General features: G+C 44.1%; 1 protein-coding gene across 1 annotated transcript in view; it reads right to left on the bottom strand.

Annotated features, from left to right (window-relative positions):
• Nucleotides 1-21,142, bottom strand: part of LOC139159714 (uncharacterized) — a 45,146-nt gene that overhangs the window by 17,378 nt on the left and 6,626 nt on the right. The window contains exons 2-8 of the mRNA XM_070737056.1: nucleotides 20,138-20,404; nucleotides 17,576-17,851; nucleotides 10,501-10,767; nucleotides 7,928-8,203; nucleotides 3,086-3,289; nucleotides 2,529-2,561; nucleotides 2,183-2,209 (exon numbers count right to left, since the gene is read on the bottom strand). Of these exons, the coding sequence (XP_070593157.1) occupies nucleotides 2,183-2,209; nucleotides 2,529-2,561; nucleotides 3,086-3,289; nucleotides 7,928-8,203; nucleotides 10,501-10,767; nucleotides 17,576-17,851; nucleotides 20,138-20,404 (1,350 nt within the window). The remainder of the gene's footprint in view (nucleotides 1-2,182; nucleotides 2,210-2,528; nucleotides 2,562-3,085; nucleotides 3,290-7,927; nucleotides 8,204-10,500; nucleotides 10,768-17,575; nucleotides 17,852-20,137; nucleotides 20,405-21,142) is intronic.

Below are 21,142 nucleotides of genomic sequence, written 5' to 3'. Positions count from 1 at the left end.
AAATAACTTGGCTGAAACGGACACTGGGACCCATCTTCCCCAGCCTAGTTCTTAGGAGGGAGTATAGAAACATAGAAGACTGACGGCAGAAAAAGACCTCATGGTCCATCTAGTCTGCCCTTATACTATTTCCTGTATTTTATCTTACAATGGATATATGTTTATCCCAGGCATGTTTAAATTCGGTTACTGTGGATTTACCGACCACGTCTGCTGGAAGTTTGTTCCAAGGATCTACTACTCTTTCAGTAAAATAATATTTTCTCATGTTGCCCTTGATCTTTCCCCCAACTAACCTCAGATTGTGTCCCCTTGTTCTTGTGTTCACTTTCTTATTAAAAACACTTCCCTCCTCAACCCTATTTAACCCTTTGACATATTTAAATGTTTCGATCATGTCCCCCCTTTTCCTTCTGTCTTCCAGACTATACAGATTGAGTTCATTTAGTCTTGCCTGATACGTTTTATACTTAAGACCTTCCACAATTCTTGTAGCCCGTCTTTGGACCCGTTCAATTTTGTCAATATCTTTTTGTAGGTGAGGTCTCCAGAACTGAACACAGTACTCCAAATGTGGTCTCACCAGCGCTCTGTATAAGGGGATCACAATCTCCCTCTTCCTGCTTGTTATACCTCTAGCTATGCAGCCAAGCATCCTACTTGCCTTTCCTACCACCTGACCACACTGCTCACCCATTTTGAGACTGTCAGAAATCACTATTCCTAAATCCTTCTCTTCTGAAGTTTTTGCTAACACAGAATTGCCAATGCAATACTCAGATTGAGGATTCCTTTTCCCCAAGTGCATTATTTTACATTTGGAAACATTAAACTGCAGTTTCCATTGCTTTGACCATTTATCTAGTAAAGCTAAATCATTTACCATATTACAGACCCCTCCAGGAATATCAACCCTATTGCACACTTTAGAGTCATCGGCAAATAGGCAAACCTTCCCTACCAGACCTTCCCCTATGTCACTCACAAACATATTAAAAAGAATAGGACCCAGAACAGACCCTTGTGGCACACCGCTTGTAACCTGTCTCTGCTCAGAATACTCGCCATTAACAATAACTCTCTGATGTCTATGCTTCAGCCAGCTTGAAATCCACTGAACTATCCAGGGATTAAGTCCCTTATAGCACAACTCTGCAGCTTCATGAGATTCTTTTGTATTTAACACACACACACCTCAAGGGATTCTGCCTTTGGTCCCTGCTCTAAGTTGGAGATTACATGGAAAGAGGATAATTTATTCACTTGGTGCTTTCTTGTAGTATGTGTGTGTATGTGAGGGGGAGGGCCCAAACACCATTGAAAGTCCCCCAAGAAAGTCCCCCCTTCAGGATGTAATTGTGTAAGGACTCCTGACTAGATGACCTCTCAAGCATCCGTCACAATTCAAAGTGTTGGTTATGACCTTTAAAGCCCTTCATGGCATCGGACCAGAATATCTCCGAGACCGCCTTCTGCCGCACGAATCCCAACGACCGATTAGGTCCCACAGAGTGGGCCTTCTCCGGGTCCCGTCAACTAAACAATGTCGGTTGGCGGGCCCCAGGGGAAGAGTCTTCTCTGTGGCGGCCCCGACTCTCTGGAACCAGCTCGCCCCAGAGATTAGAACTGCCCCTACCCTCCTTGCCTTTCGCAAACTCCTTAAAACCCACCTTTGTCGTCAGGCATGGGGGAACTGAGACATCTCCCCCGGACCTATTCAATTCAATTTATGTATGGTATGCTTGTATGTATGTTTGCTTTAATAATGGGTTTTTAAAAATATTTTAAATTGTAAATTATTAGATTTGTTATGAACTGTTTTATTGTGTTGTGAGCCGCCCCGAGTCTACGGAAAGGGGCGGCATACAAATCTAATAAATAAATAAATAAATAAATAAATAAATAAATAAATAAATGAATGAATCAATCAATCAATCAATCACAGGACCACAGAGATACTGCAAGGATAACCAGTGTGAAAAATGGTTATAAGTCACTTTCTCCAGTGTTGCAACTTTGAATGGCCACTAAATGAACTATTGTAAGTCGAAAACTACCTCTGTTATCACAGGCTGATATAAAACAATGCCAATTGTGAACAACGTGTCATCTGAATAAACACAAAAATACCAGCAATTGTCCCATCCACTGCTCTTAATCACTCAGGAGTGCCTGAGTTTACCTGAACTGTGAGATCTTCCATCAAATACTGGAAAAGAAAGAAAAAAGTGGGGGAGGGGGGGTTTAGTCTCTTGGTGGATAGGAAGAGATGGAGAAACTCAGATCTCCTTCCTCCCACTCATAGACACCCACCCACAAAGACATACAAAAAAGCCACTTCCAAGAATAATTCAGCTGAAATGAAAACTGGGCCCATCTTCCCCAGCGTGGTTCTTACAAGGGAGTATAGCACACAACTGCAGCTTCATGGGATTCTTTTGTGTTTAACACACACAAACCTCAAGTGATTCTGCCTTTGGTCCCTGCTCTAAGTTGGAGATTACATGGAAAAAGGATAATTTACTCACTTGGTGCTTTATTGTAGTTATCTTGACGTCTTTCTGCAAAGATAAAAATCAGTGAAAGCTCAAAAGAATTCATCAGAGATCATCCAAACTCTCCCTCTGTAGGACGAAGAATCCCAGGAGATATTTCACAGTTGCTTTGTCCCATCCGTAAAGACAGAAAGTTCTTCAAAATACAAATGTATCAACTGATTTGCCCCAAGAGAGACCTGCTGCCTCTGAGATGGAGGGAGGGGAATTGGGGGAAGCAGCCGGAACAGCCGGGAGGGGAGGGAGGTTCCCATGGAAATCCTTTTCTGCTGCTCTTTGATCAAAGCCTTTGAGGGGGACCAAGGAACTGGGATGCCTCTTCCCAACTCAGAAGAACCACAGACTGCCTGAATCTCAGACTCAGCTGAACCGAGACTGGAGTCCCACCAAGAGGCTGAGATCTCAGATGCTCCCCAAGAGGGCTGGGACAACAGGACAGAAGGAGGCCCAGAAGGAGCTCCCCAAAGGGAAAGACTTTGGGGGAATCTCCCCATCTTCCCTCCATCACTTCCCCCAAAAAGGATACTTACTGAAGAACACCACAATCCCAGCAATCACACACAGCAGGATCAGAGCAGCCACAACACAGCCGATGATGAGCCAAAGGTTGGATTTTGAATTGGTGGATTCTGAATTGGTGGGTTCTGGATTGGTGGGTTCTGAATTGGTGGGTTCTGAAGTGGTGGGTTCTGAAGTGGTGGGTTCTGAAGTGGTGGGTTCTGAAGTGGTGGGTTCTGAATTGGGAGAAAGGACAGATCATTGAAGGAGGACACCAAACAATCATCCCAAGTCATGAGTCTGATGCACGAAGAATTTAATACCTTCCTCTCCCACCCAAGACTTCACCTTGCCCTGAAATATCCTCTTTCAGAAACTTCGGGGACCTTCAAGTATAGTAATACCTTGTCTTACAAACTTAATTGGTTCGGGGACGAGGTTCTTAAGATGAAAAGTTTGTAAGACGAAACAATGTTTCTCATAGGAATCATAGGAATCAATGGAAAAGCGATTAATGCGTGCAAGCCCAAAACTCACCCCTTTTCCCATCCGAAGCACCCGCTTTTCGAGATACAAACCCGGGGTTTAAGATTTTTTTGCCTCTTCTTACAAACTATTTTCACCTTACAAACCCACCGCCACAGCTGGGATGCCCCACCTCCGGACTTCCGTTGCCAGTGAAGCATCGTTTTTTGTGCTGCTGAGATTCCCCTGAGGCTCCCCTCCATGGGAAACCCCACCTCCGGACTTCCGTTGCCAGTGTTACAAGCTATTTTCACCTTACAAACCCACCGCCACAGCTGGGATGTCCCGCCTCCGGACTTCCGTTGCCAGCGAAGCGCCCATTTTTGCACTGCTGGGATTCCCCTGCTGGGATTCCCCTGCAGCATCACAAAAACAGGGAAGTCCGGAGGTGGGGTTTCCCATGGAGGGAAGCCTCAGGGGAATCCCAGCAGCACAAAAAACGATGCTTCACTGGCAACGGAAGTCCGGAGGTGGGGCATCCCAGCTGTGGCGGTGGGTTTGTAAGGTGAAAATAGTTTGTAAGAAGAGGCAAAAAAATCTTAAACCCCGGGTTTGTATTTCGAAAAGTTTGTATGACGAGGCGGTATCAGTGAGGTATCACTGTATTTGAAGATATACAGAAGGGGATTCAAGAGTCAATTTGCGAGATTTGAAGCATATGGCTACAAAACTCAGAGATTGTGGTCCCAAAAGTGCTTTTTTCTTTCCAAGAGGCAAGTAGACTTTCTGTGTTTTTTTTTCCTTTGGAAGAAGTTTTTGCTTCTCATCCAACAAGCTTCTTCAGCTCGGACTGGCTGGAGGGGAAGGGAAGCAGAAGCTTGCCCGCATCAAGGCTAAAACATCCAGGCGCAAACTGAGTAACGTGGTGTATGCATTGAGTAATGTGGTGTATGCAGTGAGCCATGTGCAGATGTTGGAGAAACAAAGCGCTGAAGGAAAGAAACTGAGAAGGAGCAGAGGCTGAGAGAGGACCTGAGGGCATTTCATCAGGTCAAATATTGTGATGGGATTCTATTGCTTCCTTTACATCCCCTGAAGTCAGTTCTATGGTCTGGTCCCTGCAGCTTCACCAGTGTCAAACACAGGAGAAACGGGTGGATTAAAAGCTCACGTATATTCACATCTGGGGCCGGATTTCTCCCCCACCCCCCTCCAGGCTGCCAAAGAGCCCAGCCTTTCCCTCCCTGCAGCCTCTCACCCTTCAGCTCCAAGTCCAGAGGATCCTGCAGGCCGTCGTGCTCCACATGGCACCGATAGCGGCCCCTCTCTGTGGGGTCAATCTGGATGCTGATCCAGTAGTGGTAGGTCCCATCCACATTGGGGGCCAGAAACCCATGGAAAGTGTCCTGCAGCCAGACCTCCCCGTCCCTCGTCCAGAAGGCATCGATCTCCCTGGGGTAGAAGCCATCCACACGGCAGACGTGCGTCTCCATCCCATCCTCCACCTCCGTCCTATTGATCATCGTCACCACTTGAGGCTCTGCAGAAACGGCACCCCCAGAATTAATTCTGAGCACCTCCAGAGACTGGAAGGCGGATTGAAAAATTGAAGGGGCAGGAAAATTTCCCGCTACAGTAGTACCCCTAGATACGAGCATAATTCGTTCCATAAGGGAGCTTGTATCTCGAGGCAACTCGTATCTGGAACAAGTTGTTTTTCCCCTCCGAGGTAACCAAAAGCAAGGATTCTTGCGCCACCTAGTGGACGCTCGGCTCGTATCCCAAATTTCAGCTCGGAACTAGAACAGAAATGTCTCTCCCCTCGTGGCTCGTATCTTGAAATACTTGCATGTAGAGCAGCTCGTATCTAGAGGTACTACTGTACTTAGTTTTAAGTGAAGGATTTGCTGCTGATCCACAACAAAACTTGATCCTGGCGAGCCACAACTAAAGCTTGCAAGGGCAGACAGTGTATTTCATGTTAATGACTGCCTGGCAAGAATAGAATAGAATAGAATAGAATAGAATAGAATAGAATAGAATAGAATTCTTTATTGGCCAAGTGTGATTGGACACACAAGGAATTTATCTTTGGTGCATATGCTCCCAGTGTACCCAAAAGAAATAATATGTTCGTTAAGAATCATGAGATAAAACACTTAATGATTCTCATGGGGTACAGACAAGCAATCAGGAAACAATCAATGTTAATATACTGTAAATCGTAAAGATACAAGCTACAAGTTACAGTCATATGTGAAAGGAGATGGGTAATAGGTAGTGTTGAGCGAACTGAACTTGCATAGAAACGTTGGCCTCCATTGGGATCAGAACAGAAGTCGAGGATTATCTGTCTGACCAGTACACTCTTTTAAAAGCAGATCAGCAGATCAGGAATCCCATTTTGAAGCTCCACAGAAAACATGTAGAGGGGAAGGCAGGTTGTCCTCGACTTACAACAGTTCATTTACTGACTGTTCAAAGTCGCAACGGCCCTGAAAAAAGCAATTTATGCCCCTTTTTCACACTTACGACCTTCCCAGCAGCCCCACGATTGTGTGATCAAAACTTGGCCGCATGTATGTATGTATGTATGTATGTATGTATGTATTATTTATTTATTTATTTATTTATTTATTTATTTATTTATTATTTAGATTTGTATGCCGCCCCTCTCCGAGGACTCGGGGCGGCTCACAACAGAGAAAAACAAATCATAAATAATCCGAGTAAGTTTAAAACATTTAAAGATTTAAAAACCCCATATACTAACAGACACACACACAAGCATACCATGTATAAATTAAACATGGCCAGGGGGAGATGTTTCAATTCCCCCATGCCTGACGGCAAAGGTGGGTTTTAAGGAGTTTACGGAAGGCAGGAAGAGTAGGGGCAGTTCTAATCTCCGGGGGGAGTTGGTCCAGAGAGCCGGTGCCGCCACAGAGAAGGCTCTTCCCCTGGGGCCCGCCAACCGACATTGTTTAGTTGACGGGACCCGGAGAAGGCCCACTCTGTGGGACCTAATCGGTCGCTGGGATTCGTGCGGCAGGAGGCGGTCTCGGAGGTATTCTGGTCCATATGTATGTTTGTTTGTTTGTTTGTTTATTTATTAGATTTGTATGCCGCCCCTCTCCGAAGACTCGGGGCGGCTAACAACAATGAAAAGACAATGAAAACAAATCTAATATTAAAAACAATCTAAAAAACCCCAATTTAAAGAACCACTCATACATACAAGCATACCATGTATAAATTCTATAAGCCTAGGGGGAAGTGAAATTTCAATTCCCCCATGCCTGACGACAGAGGTGGGTTTTAAGGAGCTTGCGAAAGGCAAGGAGGGTGGGGGCAACTCCGATATCTGGGTATCTTAAGGTCATGTGCCCCCCTTTGCGACCGTCTCACAAGCAAAGATAATGGGGGACGGGGGGGCGGAGAAGCCAGATTCGCTTAACCACCAGGTTTCTAACCGATCCACGCTCAGGCGTGAAAATGTGCTGCTCAGACATTATACTTTTCCGTCCAGACCAAAAAAAAAATTACAGGGAACATTGCCAGGAACCCATGCATGATTGAGAGTATGTATGGTTTTTATGGGCTATTATTATGCCTTTATACTTTTACTGTTAATATTGCAACCCATTTTTACACTGCTTTTTAATTGTTGCCACTTTTGGGAGCCTCCCAGAATCCATTGGAGTTGGGCGGCATATAAATTTTACTAAATAAATAAATACAGTGTTCCCTCGATTTTCGTGGGGGATGCGTTCCGAGACCGCCCGCGAAAGTCAAATTTCCGCAAAGTAGAGATGCGGATGTAAAAACACCATTTTTGGCTATGAACAGCATCACAAGCCTCCCCTTAACACTTTAACCCCCTAAATTACCATTTCCCATTTCCTTAACAACCATTTGCTCACCATTATTACTGGTACTCACCATTGAATAACACACTTATTGATCCTGATATTTATAAACATAATTATTTATTGACAATAATTATTTTTTTTGTTATATATTTGCAAAAATTATTAGTTTTTGATGTATGACGTATGACGTCATCGGCCGGGGAAAACCGTGGTATAGAAAAAAAACCGCAAAGTATTTTTAATTACTATTTTTTGAAAAACCGTGGTATAGGCTATTCGCAAAGTTTGAACCCGCGAAAATCGAGGGAACACTGTAAATGTAAGGCTTCAGTCAATATTTTCACCACCCTCTTTTTGACTGATGCAGCATACAGGTCCTCAGTAAGAACCAAGCAGCACTGGAGAGATGCTGGGAGGGGGGGAGGTGGATTCCCTTCAGGGCAACCAGGCTACAGACCAGGGACCCAAAGGAGTCCGGATGTGTGCAAGAAATCCGGACATAAAGGAGGAAAGTTCACCCTGGACCCAGATGCTCACCTGTCGTCTGCAGCGGCTCCTTCTGGTAAGACAGGTATTTCTCCAGCCACTTGATGCATTTTTCCTCCAGGTAGGCTTTCTTTCTCTGATTATATCCTGTATCCACATCCCATTTCCTCTGGGTGATATGGGCCTGGGGGTCAAGAGCTACCCAGGTGACGTTCTCTGTGTTGAAGGTGATGAAGGTCTTCCCATCATAGCCATAAAGGTTAAACCCACTTTTCCTCCCTTCTGCACTGATATTACAGCCATACTTCCCATGCAGTGTGTGAAGGCCTGGAAAGAGGGAGAGAATCATGGTTTGTGGAGTCCCCAGGAAAAAAAAACCCTCTCCCCTACTGGGACACTGAGACAGGAGGAACAGAGGAGAAAAGGGATTTTAAATGGTTGGGAAATAAAAGAAATACAGTAATACCTCGTCTTACGAACCTAATTGGTTCCAGGGGGAGGTTCGTAAGACAAAAAGTTCATAAGATGAAACATTGTTTCCCATAGGAAACAATGTAAAATCAATTAATCCATGCAACGAAAAAAAACAACTCTCAAAAAAACGCCGCCACCGGGCTGTCACCCTTTGAAACAGCCGGGGGGCTTCCCAGCTTCCTCCTGAACCCGAATGCAAAACCAGAAATTCCAGGTTCGGCATTCGGGAGGCCGCCGAGAAGCCCCCCGGCTGTTTTAAAAGGTGACAGCCGGGCGGCGGGGCTTCCCAGCTGCCTCCCGAACCTGAACTTTTGCCGAACTTCCGGGTTCGGCATTCGGGAGGCTGCTGGGAAGCCCCACCACTTGGCTGTCACCTTTTAAAACAGCCGGGGGGCTTCTCGGCGGCCTCCCGAACGCCGAACCCAGAAGTTCGGGTTTGGCGTTCGGGTTCAGGAGGATACTGAGAAGCCCCCTGGCGGTTTCAAAAAGCGACAGCTGAGCAGCAGGGCTTCTCGGCGACGGTGGGTTCGTAAGAAGAAAGAAGTTCATAAGAAGAGGCAAAATTTTCTGAACCCCGGGTTCGTATCTCGGGTTGTTCGTAAGACAAGGGGTTCGTATCATGAGGTACCACTGTACATTTTCCCTTATGAAGGTACTTAGGTCCTTCTGGATGAGACTTCAGATCCTTCATCTTATTTATTTTACTATTTATTTATTATTTAGATTTGTATGCCGCCCCTCTCCGCAGACTCAGGGCGGCTCACAGCTTCCAAATTGGACTTTGCAGGTCCCCAGATCCAGCTGCCTTCCCATGTTCCCCTCCATCTTCTCCCCCTCCCCCAAAGGTTCTTTCTGGACACAAGGAGGACAAGCAGCCCCCCCTTGCTTCGGATCCTCAGAGCCTCAAATCCTCCGCCTGGATGTTCAACACAGAGCCAAAAGCTGGAAGGGAGATGACAAGGAGACCCCTCAATCTCCATTGAAAGTCTTCAAGAGAGGCCACTCAGCAGTTTTTTCCTCAGGATGCCCCACTTCCCCAACCCCCACAATTACCTCGTGGTACCCAGATCATACCTTCCATTGAAGATTTTTGGATTTTCACCAACCCAAAATGTGGGCTCTGGTTCCCCATCCACAAAATAATAGTGGATCCAATTCCTACAACCTCTTTTTCCCCCAGAGAGAAGCCACTGAGGGACCCTTCCCCATTTCCTCTCAGATAGATTTTCATAGTATTACTAGATTACTATAATACTATGATAAATATTTAAGAAATAAAGATTTTAAAGCATGGATTTATTAATAGTTGTGTTTTTAGTTTTGCTGGTTGTTTTAGTTTTAATAGTAATAGATTTTGGTTTTGTTTTATTATTAATTTCTTTTAATAAAAGAGAAGGGAAATTTTTTTCCTATTTATTTATTTGTTTGTTTGTTTATACTTTTATGCCACACAGTCCCAAAGGAACTGCCGCTCAGACACTATACATTTCCGCCCACACCGGAAAAAAATTAGAGGGAACATTGGCCATGGGTCAAGGATAAATTTTAATTATTGCAAAAGAAGGAATAAACATTTTTTTTTTTAAGTATGACAGCAGCCCTTCCTCTGGGTGGGACCATAGTTCCCTCTAAGCTGAGCAGTGAGCAATCGCTCACTTAAAAATCATCATCAACTCAGAGTTTTCCAAACCTGCCCAGAAGCCGAGAGGGAAAGAGTGAGAGGGAAGGAGAGAGAGAGGAAGAGAGAGAAACAGATAGAAAAAAGAGAGGAAGGAAAAGAGAAAGAAAAAGAATGGGAGTAAGGAAGAGAGAAAGAAAATCAAAATCTAGTTTGAAACTAGCTCAACTATTTAAGTGGCATTTTGATATTGATAGAGTTGCCCTATTATGAGCTCACTGTTATAGACACACAGTACAGTATTTTATTTTGAAATTCTCTGAGGCAAAACAGGGTGGGTTTTTTATTTGTTTATTTGTTTGTTTATTTATTTATTATTTCTGTGCCGCCCAGTCCCAAAGGGACTGCCGCTCAGACACTATACTTTTCCACCCACCCACCCCCCAAAATTAGAGGGAACATTGGGTGGGACCCCCCTTTCTCTCCCTTCTGATCCTTGGGGAGGGGAATATGCGGCCGAACCATCACTCACTTTTGTTCTGATCGTAGCGACTCCTCAGAATCTCCAGGCTTTCTCTGCACACCTCTTCAGTCAGATGTAATACCTGGGTCTCTGTCTCCCTGTATTTGGGGTCCTCCTTCTCCATCCAGGGGACTCGAGGGTGAATCTTGTGGCTGTTGCTGTCATAGAAACTGAAGAGTTGGTCATCCACATAACCCACAGAGACAAACTGCGGCTCCCCCTGACTGGGCTCCGAGATGGCGGTAGAGAAAAACTTCAGGGAGTGGGAGGAGGCGCCTGAAAGAGAACCAGAAGGGCAGAGTTAGGGGGCTTCAGTTGAAGCTACAAGCTCCGTATCTGAAATAAAGGGAACCGAGTTGAGAAATGAGATGGATCCTCCCAGCACCAGAAGCCCGGAAGAGCCACCAAAACCTTGCCCAAAGTAAGAAAGGAAGACTCAAGTGGAGTTGTTTTGTGCTTTCAGACAACCGTCACTTTGGGGGGTGGGGGGAAGAATTATGCTACACTTGACTGACCTCTGGAAGGTCCTGCTCTTGTCCTGTGGGGGGCGAGGAGGAGTCTCTCTCTCTCTCTCTCTCTGTCTCTCTCTCTGTCTGAGGGGCAGCAGAGTTCTACCCACCAATCTGAAGTTAGTTGGGGGAAAGATCAAAAGCAACGTGAGAAAATATTATTTCACTGAAAGAGTAGTAGATCCTTGGAACAAACTTCCAGCAGACGTGGTTGGTAAATCCACAGTAACTGAATTTAAACATGCCTGGGATAAACATATATCCATCCTAAGATAAAACACAGGAAATAGTATAAGGGCAGACTAGATGGACCATGAGGTCTTTTTCTGCCGTCTGTCTTCTATGTTTCTATGTTTCTATTTGAGGTCTCTTTTTAGAGGGGTCAGAAGGGGAGGAGAAGCAGATGAGAAAGAGTTAAGCTTTGGGGGAGAAAGAAAGAGAGAGAGAAAGAGAAAAAGAGAGAGAGTAAAAAGGAGAGAGAGAAAAGAGAAAGAAAGCAGAGAAAATCTGAAAGAGAAAGAGAGAGAAAGAGAGGGGGAGGGAGAGAGAGAAAGGGAGAGAAATGGAGAGAGAGAAACAGAGAGAGAGAGAGAGAGAGAAAGAGACAGAGTGAGAGAGGGAAAGAGTGAGTGAGAGAGAAATAGAGAGACAGAGAGGGAGAGAAAGAGAGAGACAGACAGACAGAGAAAGAGACACAGAGTGAGAGAGAGAGAAAGAGACAAAGAGAGAGAGAGAAGCTGGGGCAACCCGTGACTGGGCTCCGAGATGGAGGTGAAGAAATACAACCTCTGTGTCTAAAATAAACGGAACCGATTAGAGAATGAAGCAGATCCCCCCAGGACCAGAAACCCAGAAGAGTCTCCAAATAGCAATAGCATTTAGACTTAATATACCGCTTCATAGCGCTTTTACAGCCCCCTCTAAGCAGTTTACAGACTCAGACTATTTATTTATTTATTGATTGATTGATTGATTGGATTTGTATGCCACCCCTCTAACAATCCGGGTCCTCATTTTACCCACCTCGGAAGGATGGAAGGCTGTGTCAACCTTGAGCCGGTGGGTGGGATTTGAACTGCTGAACTACAGCTAGCAATTATTTATTGTTTATTAATGGGATTTCTATGCCGCCTCTGTCCGAGGACTCCTAACCTATCTGAAGTTAGCTGAAGTAGCCGGCACTGCTACACTCTAACCACTGCACCACCCCGGCTCTTGCCCAAAACAAGGAAGGAAGACCCAGGCGGAGTTTATTTTGTGCTGAAGGCAAGCCAGGAAGTTTGTGAATTGTGGTCAAGTGCAAATGCAGCTCTTACACAATCACTACTTTGGGGGGGAGAGAAAGGACTGCACTTATCATCAAAAAAGGACAACAAAGAATGTTCTTTCTGCGCCAGCTCAGGAAGCTCAGACTGCCCAAGGAGCTGCTGATCCAGTTCTACAGAGGAATCATTGAGTCTGTCATCTGCACCTCTGTAACTGTCTGGCTTGGTGCTGCAACCCAACAGGACCGACACAGACTTCAGAGGAGAATCAGAACTGCAGAAAAAGCAATTGCTGCCAACCTGCCTTCCATTGAGGACCTGAATACTGCACGAGTCAAAAAGAGGGCGGGGAAAATATTTACTGACCCCTCACATCCTGGACACAAACTATTTCAACTCCTACCCTCAAAACGTCGCTACAGAGCACTGCACACCAAGACAACTAGACACAAGAACAGTTTTCCCCCCGAATGCCATCACTCTACTAAACAAATAATTCCCTCAACACTGTCAGACTTTCTACTAAATCTGCACTTCTATTCTACTAGTTTTTCTCATCATTCCTATCACCCATTTCCTCCCACTTAGGACTGTATGACTGTAACTTGTTGCTTATATCCTAAGATTCTTATTAATATTGATTGTTTCTTCATTGCTTATTTGACCTCTGTGACAATCATTAACATAGCAATTTTGGTCTCTCTGTATCGAATTCCTATAGTGTTCTTGCGGATTTAAATAGTAAGGATGTTGGAGATATTAGCAAGGTCCCTCAGGCAGAGAATGAGGGGATGTTCAAAGGGGAAGTTGTCGTAAATGTCACCAAACCATCAAGTACAGTTAGTAGAAATAAAAAGAGGACACATTTTCTTGTGGGTGATTCGACCGTTAGAGGTGTTGATTTGGGACAGAGCAAGGATGTGGTTAAGGTGCTGAGGTGTCTCCCAGGGGCCACTGCCAGCAGGGACAGGAGGCGGATTACAAACATTGTTAAGACTGTGAGTAAAGGTAATAACGTTGATGTGGTGGTGCATCTTGGCACAAATGATTTGTCCCAGAGAAATGTTAATGTAGTAAAAAGAGATTTTCAATGTCTAAGTGTGGAGCTGGGTAAAATAACTGATTCAGTGACTTTCTCAGAGGTGTTACCGGTTTGTGGCCAAGAGGATAAAACAACGTGTATCAGAGAGTTTAATGTGTGGTTAAGGCAGTGGTGTAAAGCTGAAGGTTTTGGCTATGTAAGTCATGATGTCAGTAGGTGGTCTAATAGGGAGTTGTTTAAGAGGGATGGTTTGCATCCATCATACAGAGGTACCCAGGTGCTCGGTGAGGAATTCAGAACTTTTTTGGACAGGCATTTAAACTAGGTAAAGGGGACAGAGATGTAACTGATGTGGGTGATTTCTGTCCCCGACCAATGAGGATAAAGCAGTTTTTGGAAGCTTATGAAAAGGGAGCTGCAAATAATATAGATGTAGTTGATGATAAGGGGCAAACTAATAACGAAAATAATGTTCTTCGGGTAATGTGCACCAATGCTCGAAGCTTGAGCAACAAGCTCTGTGAATTAATGGCCATAATATCTAGAGATAATTTGGACCTGGTTGCCATAACTGAGACATGGTTTAAGGATTCTAATGAATGGGAAATATCCATACCAGGATATACACTGTATAGGAAGGATAGAATAGAGAGAAGGGGAGGTGGAGTAGCCATTTATATTAAAGAAAGTCTAAAAACAACACTAATTCAAAATACGTGTCAAGATCTAGAGACTCTCTGGATTTGCATGCAAAATAAAGAAGGTTCTGTCATTAGAATTGGGGTGATCTATAGGCCTCCAGGGCAATCCGAGGAATATGACAACAAGATGGTGGATGAAATTACCCAAATGGCAGTAAAGGGAGATATTGTGGTTATGGGTGATTTCAACATGCCTGATGTTGACTGGAATATCCCCAGTGCCCTTACATGCAAAAGTAAGAATATAGTAGAGGCCTTTACAGGAGCAGCTCTGGCACAGCTGGTTAAGACACCAACTAGAGGGGAGAATATTCTAGATTTAGTTTTTACGAATGGGAATTGGGTTTCAGATGTCAAGGTGGGAGAAAATTTAGGTTGCAGTGACCATCTATGTTTGTGGTTTGATGTAAAAACTCATTGTGAGCAATCCTATAATGCAACCAAAGTATTGGATTTCAGAAAAACAAATTTTAATGCAATGGGAGAATATTTAGATAATGAATTAAAGGGGAGGGATAAAATGGCAGGAGCGAGCATCCAGTGGACTGTATTAAAAAAGGCCATCTTAAAAGCCACTGGACTGTATGTAAGACAAATAACTAAAGGTAAAAGGAAGAAGAAACCGCTATGGTTTAGCAATGATGTAAGGGCTATAGTCAATGAAAAAAAGGCTGCCTATAGGAGGTATAAAGAGTCTGGAAGTATAGCTGATAGGGAGGTATATAAAATGAGGCAGAAGGAGGCGAAACAGATAATATATGCTGCTAAAGCCTCAAAAGAGGAAGAAATTGCCAAATCTGTAAAGAAGGGGGATAAAACCTTCTTCAGATATATTAATGATAAGAAGAAGAAAAACTGCGGCATCACGAAGCTTAGTACCGGGAATAATACATGCATTAATGGGAATAAGGAGATCGCTGACTATTTCAATAGCTACTTCTGTTCAGTTTTCTCAAAAGACACCTTACAAAATAATACTATAGAGGGATATAGCATTGCTTCCAGCTGTACGGATTCAGCTCCAGTGATCTTAGAAGCCGATGTCTTAGAAGAACTTGAACGATTAAAGATAAATAAGGCAATGGGTCCAGATGGCATCCACCCCAGAGTTCTTAAAGAACTCAGATCTGTCATTGCTACCCCCCTGACTGATTTGTTTAACCAATCCTTGTTAACAGGAGAAGTTCCTGAGGATTGGAGAATGGCCAGTGTTGTGCCTATTCACAAGAAGGGCAGTAGAGAAGAAGCTGGTAACTACAGGCCAGTTAGCTTGACATCAGTTGTAGTTAAAATGATGGAGACTCTACTCAAAAAGAGGATAAATCAGCACCTAAAAAACAATAACTTATTAGACCCAAATCAGCATGGCTTTACTGAAGGCAAATCATGTCAGACTAATCTCATTGATTTCTTTGACTATGTCACAAAGGTGTTGGACGAAGGTGGTGCCGTGGATATTGCCTACCTGGACTTCAGCAAAGCCTTTGATACGGTTCCACATAAAGAGCTGATAGATAAATTAGTGAAGATTGGACTTAATCCCTGGATAGTTCAATGGATTTGCAGCTGGCTGAAGCGTAGACATCAGAGAGTTATTGTTAATGGCGAGTATTCTGAGCAGAGTCAGGTTACAAGCGGTGTGCCACAAGGATCTGTTCTGGGTCCTATTCTTTTTAATATATTTGTAAGTGACATAGGGGAAGGTTTGGTAGGGAAGGTTTGCCTATTTGCCGATGACTCTAAAGTGTGCAATAGGGTTGATATTCCTGGAGGCGTCTGTAATATGGTAAATGATTTAGCTTTACTAGATAAATGGTCTAAGCAATGGAAACTGCAGTTTAATGTTTCCAAATGTAAAATAATGCACTTGGGGAAAAGGAATCCTCAATCTGAGTATTGTATTGGCAGTTCAGTGTTGGCAAATACTTCAAAAGAAAAGGATTTAGGGGTACTGATTTCTGACAGTTTCAAAATGGGTGAACAGTGCAGTCAGGCGGTAGGGAAAGCAAGTAGGATGCTTGGCTGCATAGCTAGAGGTATAACAAGCAGGAAGAGGGAGATTATGATCCCACTATATAGAATGCTGGTGAGACCACATTTGGAATACTGTGTTCAGTTCTGGAGACCTCACCTACAAAAAGATATTGACAAAATTGAACGGGTCCAAAGACGGGCTACAAGAATGGTGGAAGGTCTTAAGCATAAAACGTATCAGGAAAGACTTAATGAACTCAATCTGTATAGTCTGGAGGACAGAAGGAAAAGGGGGGACATGATTGAAACATTTAAATATATTAAAGGGTTAAATAAGGTCCAGGAGGGAAGTGTTTTTAATAGGAAAGTGAACACAAGAACAAGGGGACACAATCTGAAGTTAGTTGGGGGAAAGATCAAAAGCAACATGAGAAAATATTATTTTACTGAAAGAGTAGTTGATCCTTGGAACAAACTTCCAGCAGATGTGGTAGATAAATCCACAGTAACTGAATTTAAACATGCCTGGGATAAACATATATCCATCCTAAGATAAAATACAGAAAATAGTATAAGGGCAGACTAGATGGACCATGAGGTCTTTTTCTGCCGTCAGACTTCTATGTTTCTATGTTTCTATTAAGTGTCGTACCACATGATTCTTGACAAAAGTATCTTTTTATTTTATGTACCTTGAGAGCATATGCAGCAAGACAAATTCCTTGTGTGTCCAATCACACTTGGCCAATAAAATTCTGTTCTATTCTTAGGGGCTCCCAGGGAGACTTGACTGACCTCTGGAAGTTCCACGTCTTAATATTGCAACCCATTTTTACACTGCTTTTTAATTGTTGCCACTTTTGGGAGCCTCCCAGAATCCATTGGAGTTGGGCGGCATATAAATTTTACTAAATAAATAAATACAGTGTTCCCTCGATTTTCGTGGGGGATGCGTTCCGAGACCGCCCGCGAAAGTCGAATTTCCGCAAAGTAGAGATGCGGATGTAAAAACACCATTTTTGGCTATGAACAGCATCACAAGCCTTCCCTTAACACTTTAACCCCCTAAATTACCATTCCCCATTCCCTTAACAACCATTTGCTCACCATTATTACTGGTACTCACCATTGAATAACACACTTATTGATCCTGATATTTATAAACATAATTATTTATTGACAATAATTATTTTTTTTGTTATATATTTGCAAAAATTATTAGTTTTTGATGTATGACGTATGACGTCATCGGCCGGGGAAAACCGTGGTATAGAAAAAAAACCGCAAAGTATTTTTAATTACTATTTTTTGAAAAACCGTGGTATAGGCTATTCGCAAAGTTTGAACCCGCGAAAATCGAGGGAACACTGTAAATGTAAGGCTTCAGTCAATATTTTCACCACCCTCTTTTTGACTGATGCAGCATACAGGTCCTCAGTAAGAACCAAGCAGCACTGGAGAGATGCTGGGAGGGGGGGAGGTGGATTCCCTTCAGGGCAACCAGGCTACAGACCAGGGACCCAAAGGAGTCCGGATGTGTGCAAGAAATCCGGACATAAAGGAGGAAAGTTCACCCTGGACCCAGATGCTCACCTGTCGTCTGCAGCGGCTCCTTCTGGTAAGACAGGTATTTCTCCAGCCACTTGATGCATTTTTCCTCCAGGTAGGCTTTCTTTCTCTGATTATATCCTGTATCCACATCCCATTTCCTCTGGGTGATATGGGCCTGGGGGTCAAGAGCTACCCAGGTGACGTTCTCTGTGTTGAAGGTGATGAAGGTCTTCCCATCATAGCCATAAAGGTTAAACCCACTTTTCCTCCCTTCTGCACTGATATTACAGCCATACTTCCCATGCAGTGTGTGAAGGCCTGGAAAGAGGGAGAGAATCATGGTTTGTGGAGTCCCCAGGAAAAAAAACCCCTCTCCCCTACTGGGACACTGAGACAGGAGGAACAGAGGAGAAAAGGGATTTTAAATGGTTGGGAAATAAAAGAAATACAGTAATACCTCGTCTTACGAACCTAATTGGTTCCAGGGGGAGGTTCGTAAGACAAAAAGTTCATAAGATGAAACATTGTTTCCCATAGGAAACAATGTAAAATCAATTAATCCATGCAACGAAAAAAAACAACTCTCAAAAAAACGCCGCCACCGGGCTGTCACCCTTTGAAACAGCCGGGGGGCTTCCCAGCTTCCTCCTGAACCCGAATGCAAAACCAGAAATTCCAGGTTCGGCATTCGGGAGGCCGCCGAGAAGCCCCCCGGCTGTTTTAAAAGGTGACAGCCGGGCGGCGGGGCTTCCCAGCTGCCTCCCGAACCTGAACTTTTGCCGAACTTCCGGGTTCGGCATTCGGGAGGCTGCTGGGAAGCCCCACCACTTGGCTGTCACCTTTTAAAACAGCCGGGGGGCTTCTCGGCGGCCTCCCGAACGCCGAACCCAGAAGTTCGGGTTTGGCGTTCGGGTTCAGGAGGATACTGAGAAGCCCCCTGGCGGTTTCAAAAAGCGACAGCTGAGCAGCAGGGCTTCTCGGCGACGGTGGGTTCGTAAGAAGAAAGAAGTTCATAAGAAGAGGCAAAATTTTCTGAACCCCGGGTTCGTATCTCGGGTTGTTCGTAAGACAAGGGGTTCGTATCATGAGGTACCACTGTACATTTTCCCTTATGAAGGTACTTAGGTCCTTCTGGATGAGACTTCAGATCCTTCATCTTATTTATTTTACTATTTATTTATTATTTAGATTTGTATGCCGCCCCTCTCCGCAGACTCAGGGCGGCTCACAGCTTCCAAATTGGACTTTGCAGGTCCCCAGATCCAGCTGCCTTCCCATGTTCCCCTCCATCTTCTCCCCCTCCCCCAAAGGTTCTTTCTGGACACAAGGAGGACAAGCAGCCCCCCCTTGCTTCGGATCCTCAGAGCCTCAAATCCTCCGCCTGGATGTTCAACACAGAGCCAAAAGCTGGAAGGGAGATGACAAGGAGACCCCTCAATCTCCATTGAAAGTCTTCAAGAGAGGCCACTCAGCAGTTTTTTCCTCAGGATGCCCCACTTCCCCAACCCCCACAATTACCTCGTGGTACCCAGATCATACCTTCCATTGAAGATTTTTGGATTTTCACCAACCCAAAATGTGGGCTCTGGTTCCCCATCCACAAAATAATAGTGGATCCAATTCCTACAACCTCTTTTTCCCCCAGAGAGAAGCCACTGAGGGACCCTTCCCCATTTCCTCTCAGATAGATTTTCATAGTATTACTAGATTACTATAATACTATGATAAATATTTAAGAAATAAAGATTTTAAAGCATGGATTTATTAATAGTTGTGTTTTTAGTTTTGCTGGTTGTTTTAGTTTTAATAGTAATAGATTTTGGTTTTGTTTTATTATTAATTTCTTTTAATAAAAGAGAAGGGAAATTTTTTTCCTATTTATTTATTTGTTTGTTTGTTTATACTTTTATGCCACACAGTCCCAAAGGAACTGCCGCTCAGACACTATACATTTCCGCCCACACCGGAAAAAAATTAGAGGGAACATTGGCCATGGGTCAAGGATAAATTTTAATTATTGCAAAAGAAGGAATAAACATTTTTTTTTTTTAAGTATGACAGCAGCCCTTCCTCTGGGTGGGACCATAGTTCCCTCTAAGCTGAGCAGTGAGCAATCGCTCACTTAAAAATCATCATCAACTCAGAGTTTTCCAAACCTGCCCAGAAGCCGAGAGGGAAAGAGTGAGAGGGAAGGAGAGAGAGAGGAAGAGAGAGAAACAGATAGAAAAAAGAGAGGAAGGAAAAGAGAAAGAAAAAGAATGGGAGTAAGGAAGAGAGAAAGAAAATCAAAATCTAGTTTGAAACTAGCTCAACTATTTAAGTGGCATTTTGATATTGATAGAGTTGCCCTATTATGAGCTCACTGTTATAGACACACAGTACAGTATTTTATTTTGAAATTCTCTGAGGCAAAACAGGGTGGGTTTTTTATTTGTTTGTTTATTTATTTATTATTTCTGTGCCGCCCAGTCCCAAAGGGACTGCCGCTCAGACACTATACTTTTCCACCCCCCCCCCAAAATTAGAGGGAACATTGGGTGGGACCCCCCTTTCTCTCCCTTCTGATCCTTGGGGAGGGGAATATGCGGCCGAACCATCACTCACTTTTGTTCTGATCGTAGCGACTCCTCAGAATCTCCAGGCTTTCTCTGCACACCTCTTCAGTCAGATGTAATACCTGGGTCTCTGTCTCCCTGTATTTGGGGTCCTCCTTCTCCATCCAGGGGACTCGAGGGTGAATCTTGTGGCTGTTGCTGTCATAGAAACTGAAGAGTTGGTCATCCACATAACCCACAGAGACAAACTGCGGCTCCCCCTGACTGGGCTCTGAGATGGCGGTAGAGAAAAACTTCAGGGAGTGGGAGGAGGCGCCTGAAAGAGAACCAGAAGGGCAGAGTTAGGGGGCTTCAGTTGAAGCTACAAGCTCCGTATCTGAAATAAAGGGAACCGAGTTGAGAAATGAGATGGATCCTCCCAGCACCAGAAGCCCGGAAGAGCCACCAAAACCTTGCCCAAAGTAAGAAAGGAAGACTCAAGTGGAGTTGTTTTGTGCTTTCAGACAACCGTCACTTTGGGGGGTGGGGGGAAGAATTATGCTACACTTGACTGACCTCTGGAAGGTCCTGCTCTTGTCCTGTGGGGGGCGAGGAGGAGTCTCTCTCTCTCTCTCTCTGTCTCTCTCTGTATGAGGGGCAGCAGAGTTCTACCCACCAATCTGAAGTTAGTTGGGGGAAAGATCAAAAGCAACGTGAGAAAATATTATTTCACTGAAAGAGTAGTAGATCCTTGGAACAAACTTCCAGCAGACGTGGTTGGTAAATCCACAGTAACTGAATTTAAACATGCCTGGGATAAACATATATCCATCCTAAGATAAAACACAGGAAATAGTATAAGGGCAGACTAGATGGACCATGAGGTCTTTTTCTGCCGTCTGTCTTCTATGTTTCTATGTTTCTATTTGAGGTCTCTTTTTAGAGGGGTCAGAAGGGGAGGAGAAGCAGATGAGAAAGAGTTAAGCTTTGGGGGAGAAAGAAAGAGAGAGAGAAAGAGAAAAAGAGAGAGAGTAAAAAGGAGAGAGAGAAAAGAGAAAGAAAGCAGAGAAAATCT

This window comes from Erythrolamprus reginae, chromosome 2 (genome assembly GCF_031021105.1).
Source record: "Erythrolamprus reginae isolate rEryReg1 chromosome 2, rEryReg1.hap1, whole genome shotgun sequence".
Taxonomy (NCBI): Eukaryota; Metazoa; Chordata; class Lepidosauria; order Squamata; family Dipsadidae; genus Erythrolamprus; species Erythrolamprus reginae.
The sequence above is the reverse complement of the archived record's forward strand: the minus strand, read 5'-3'. Positions and strand labels throughout refer to the sequence as shown.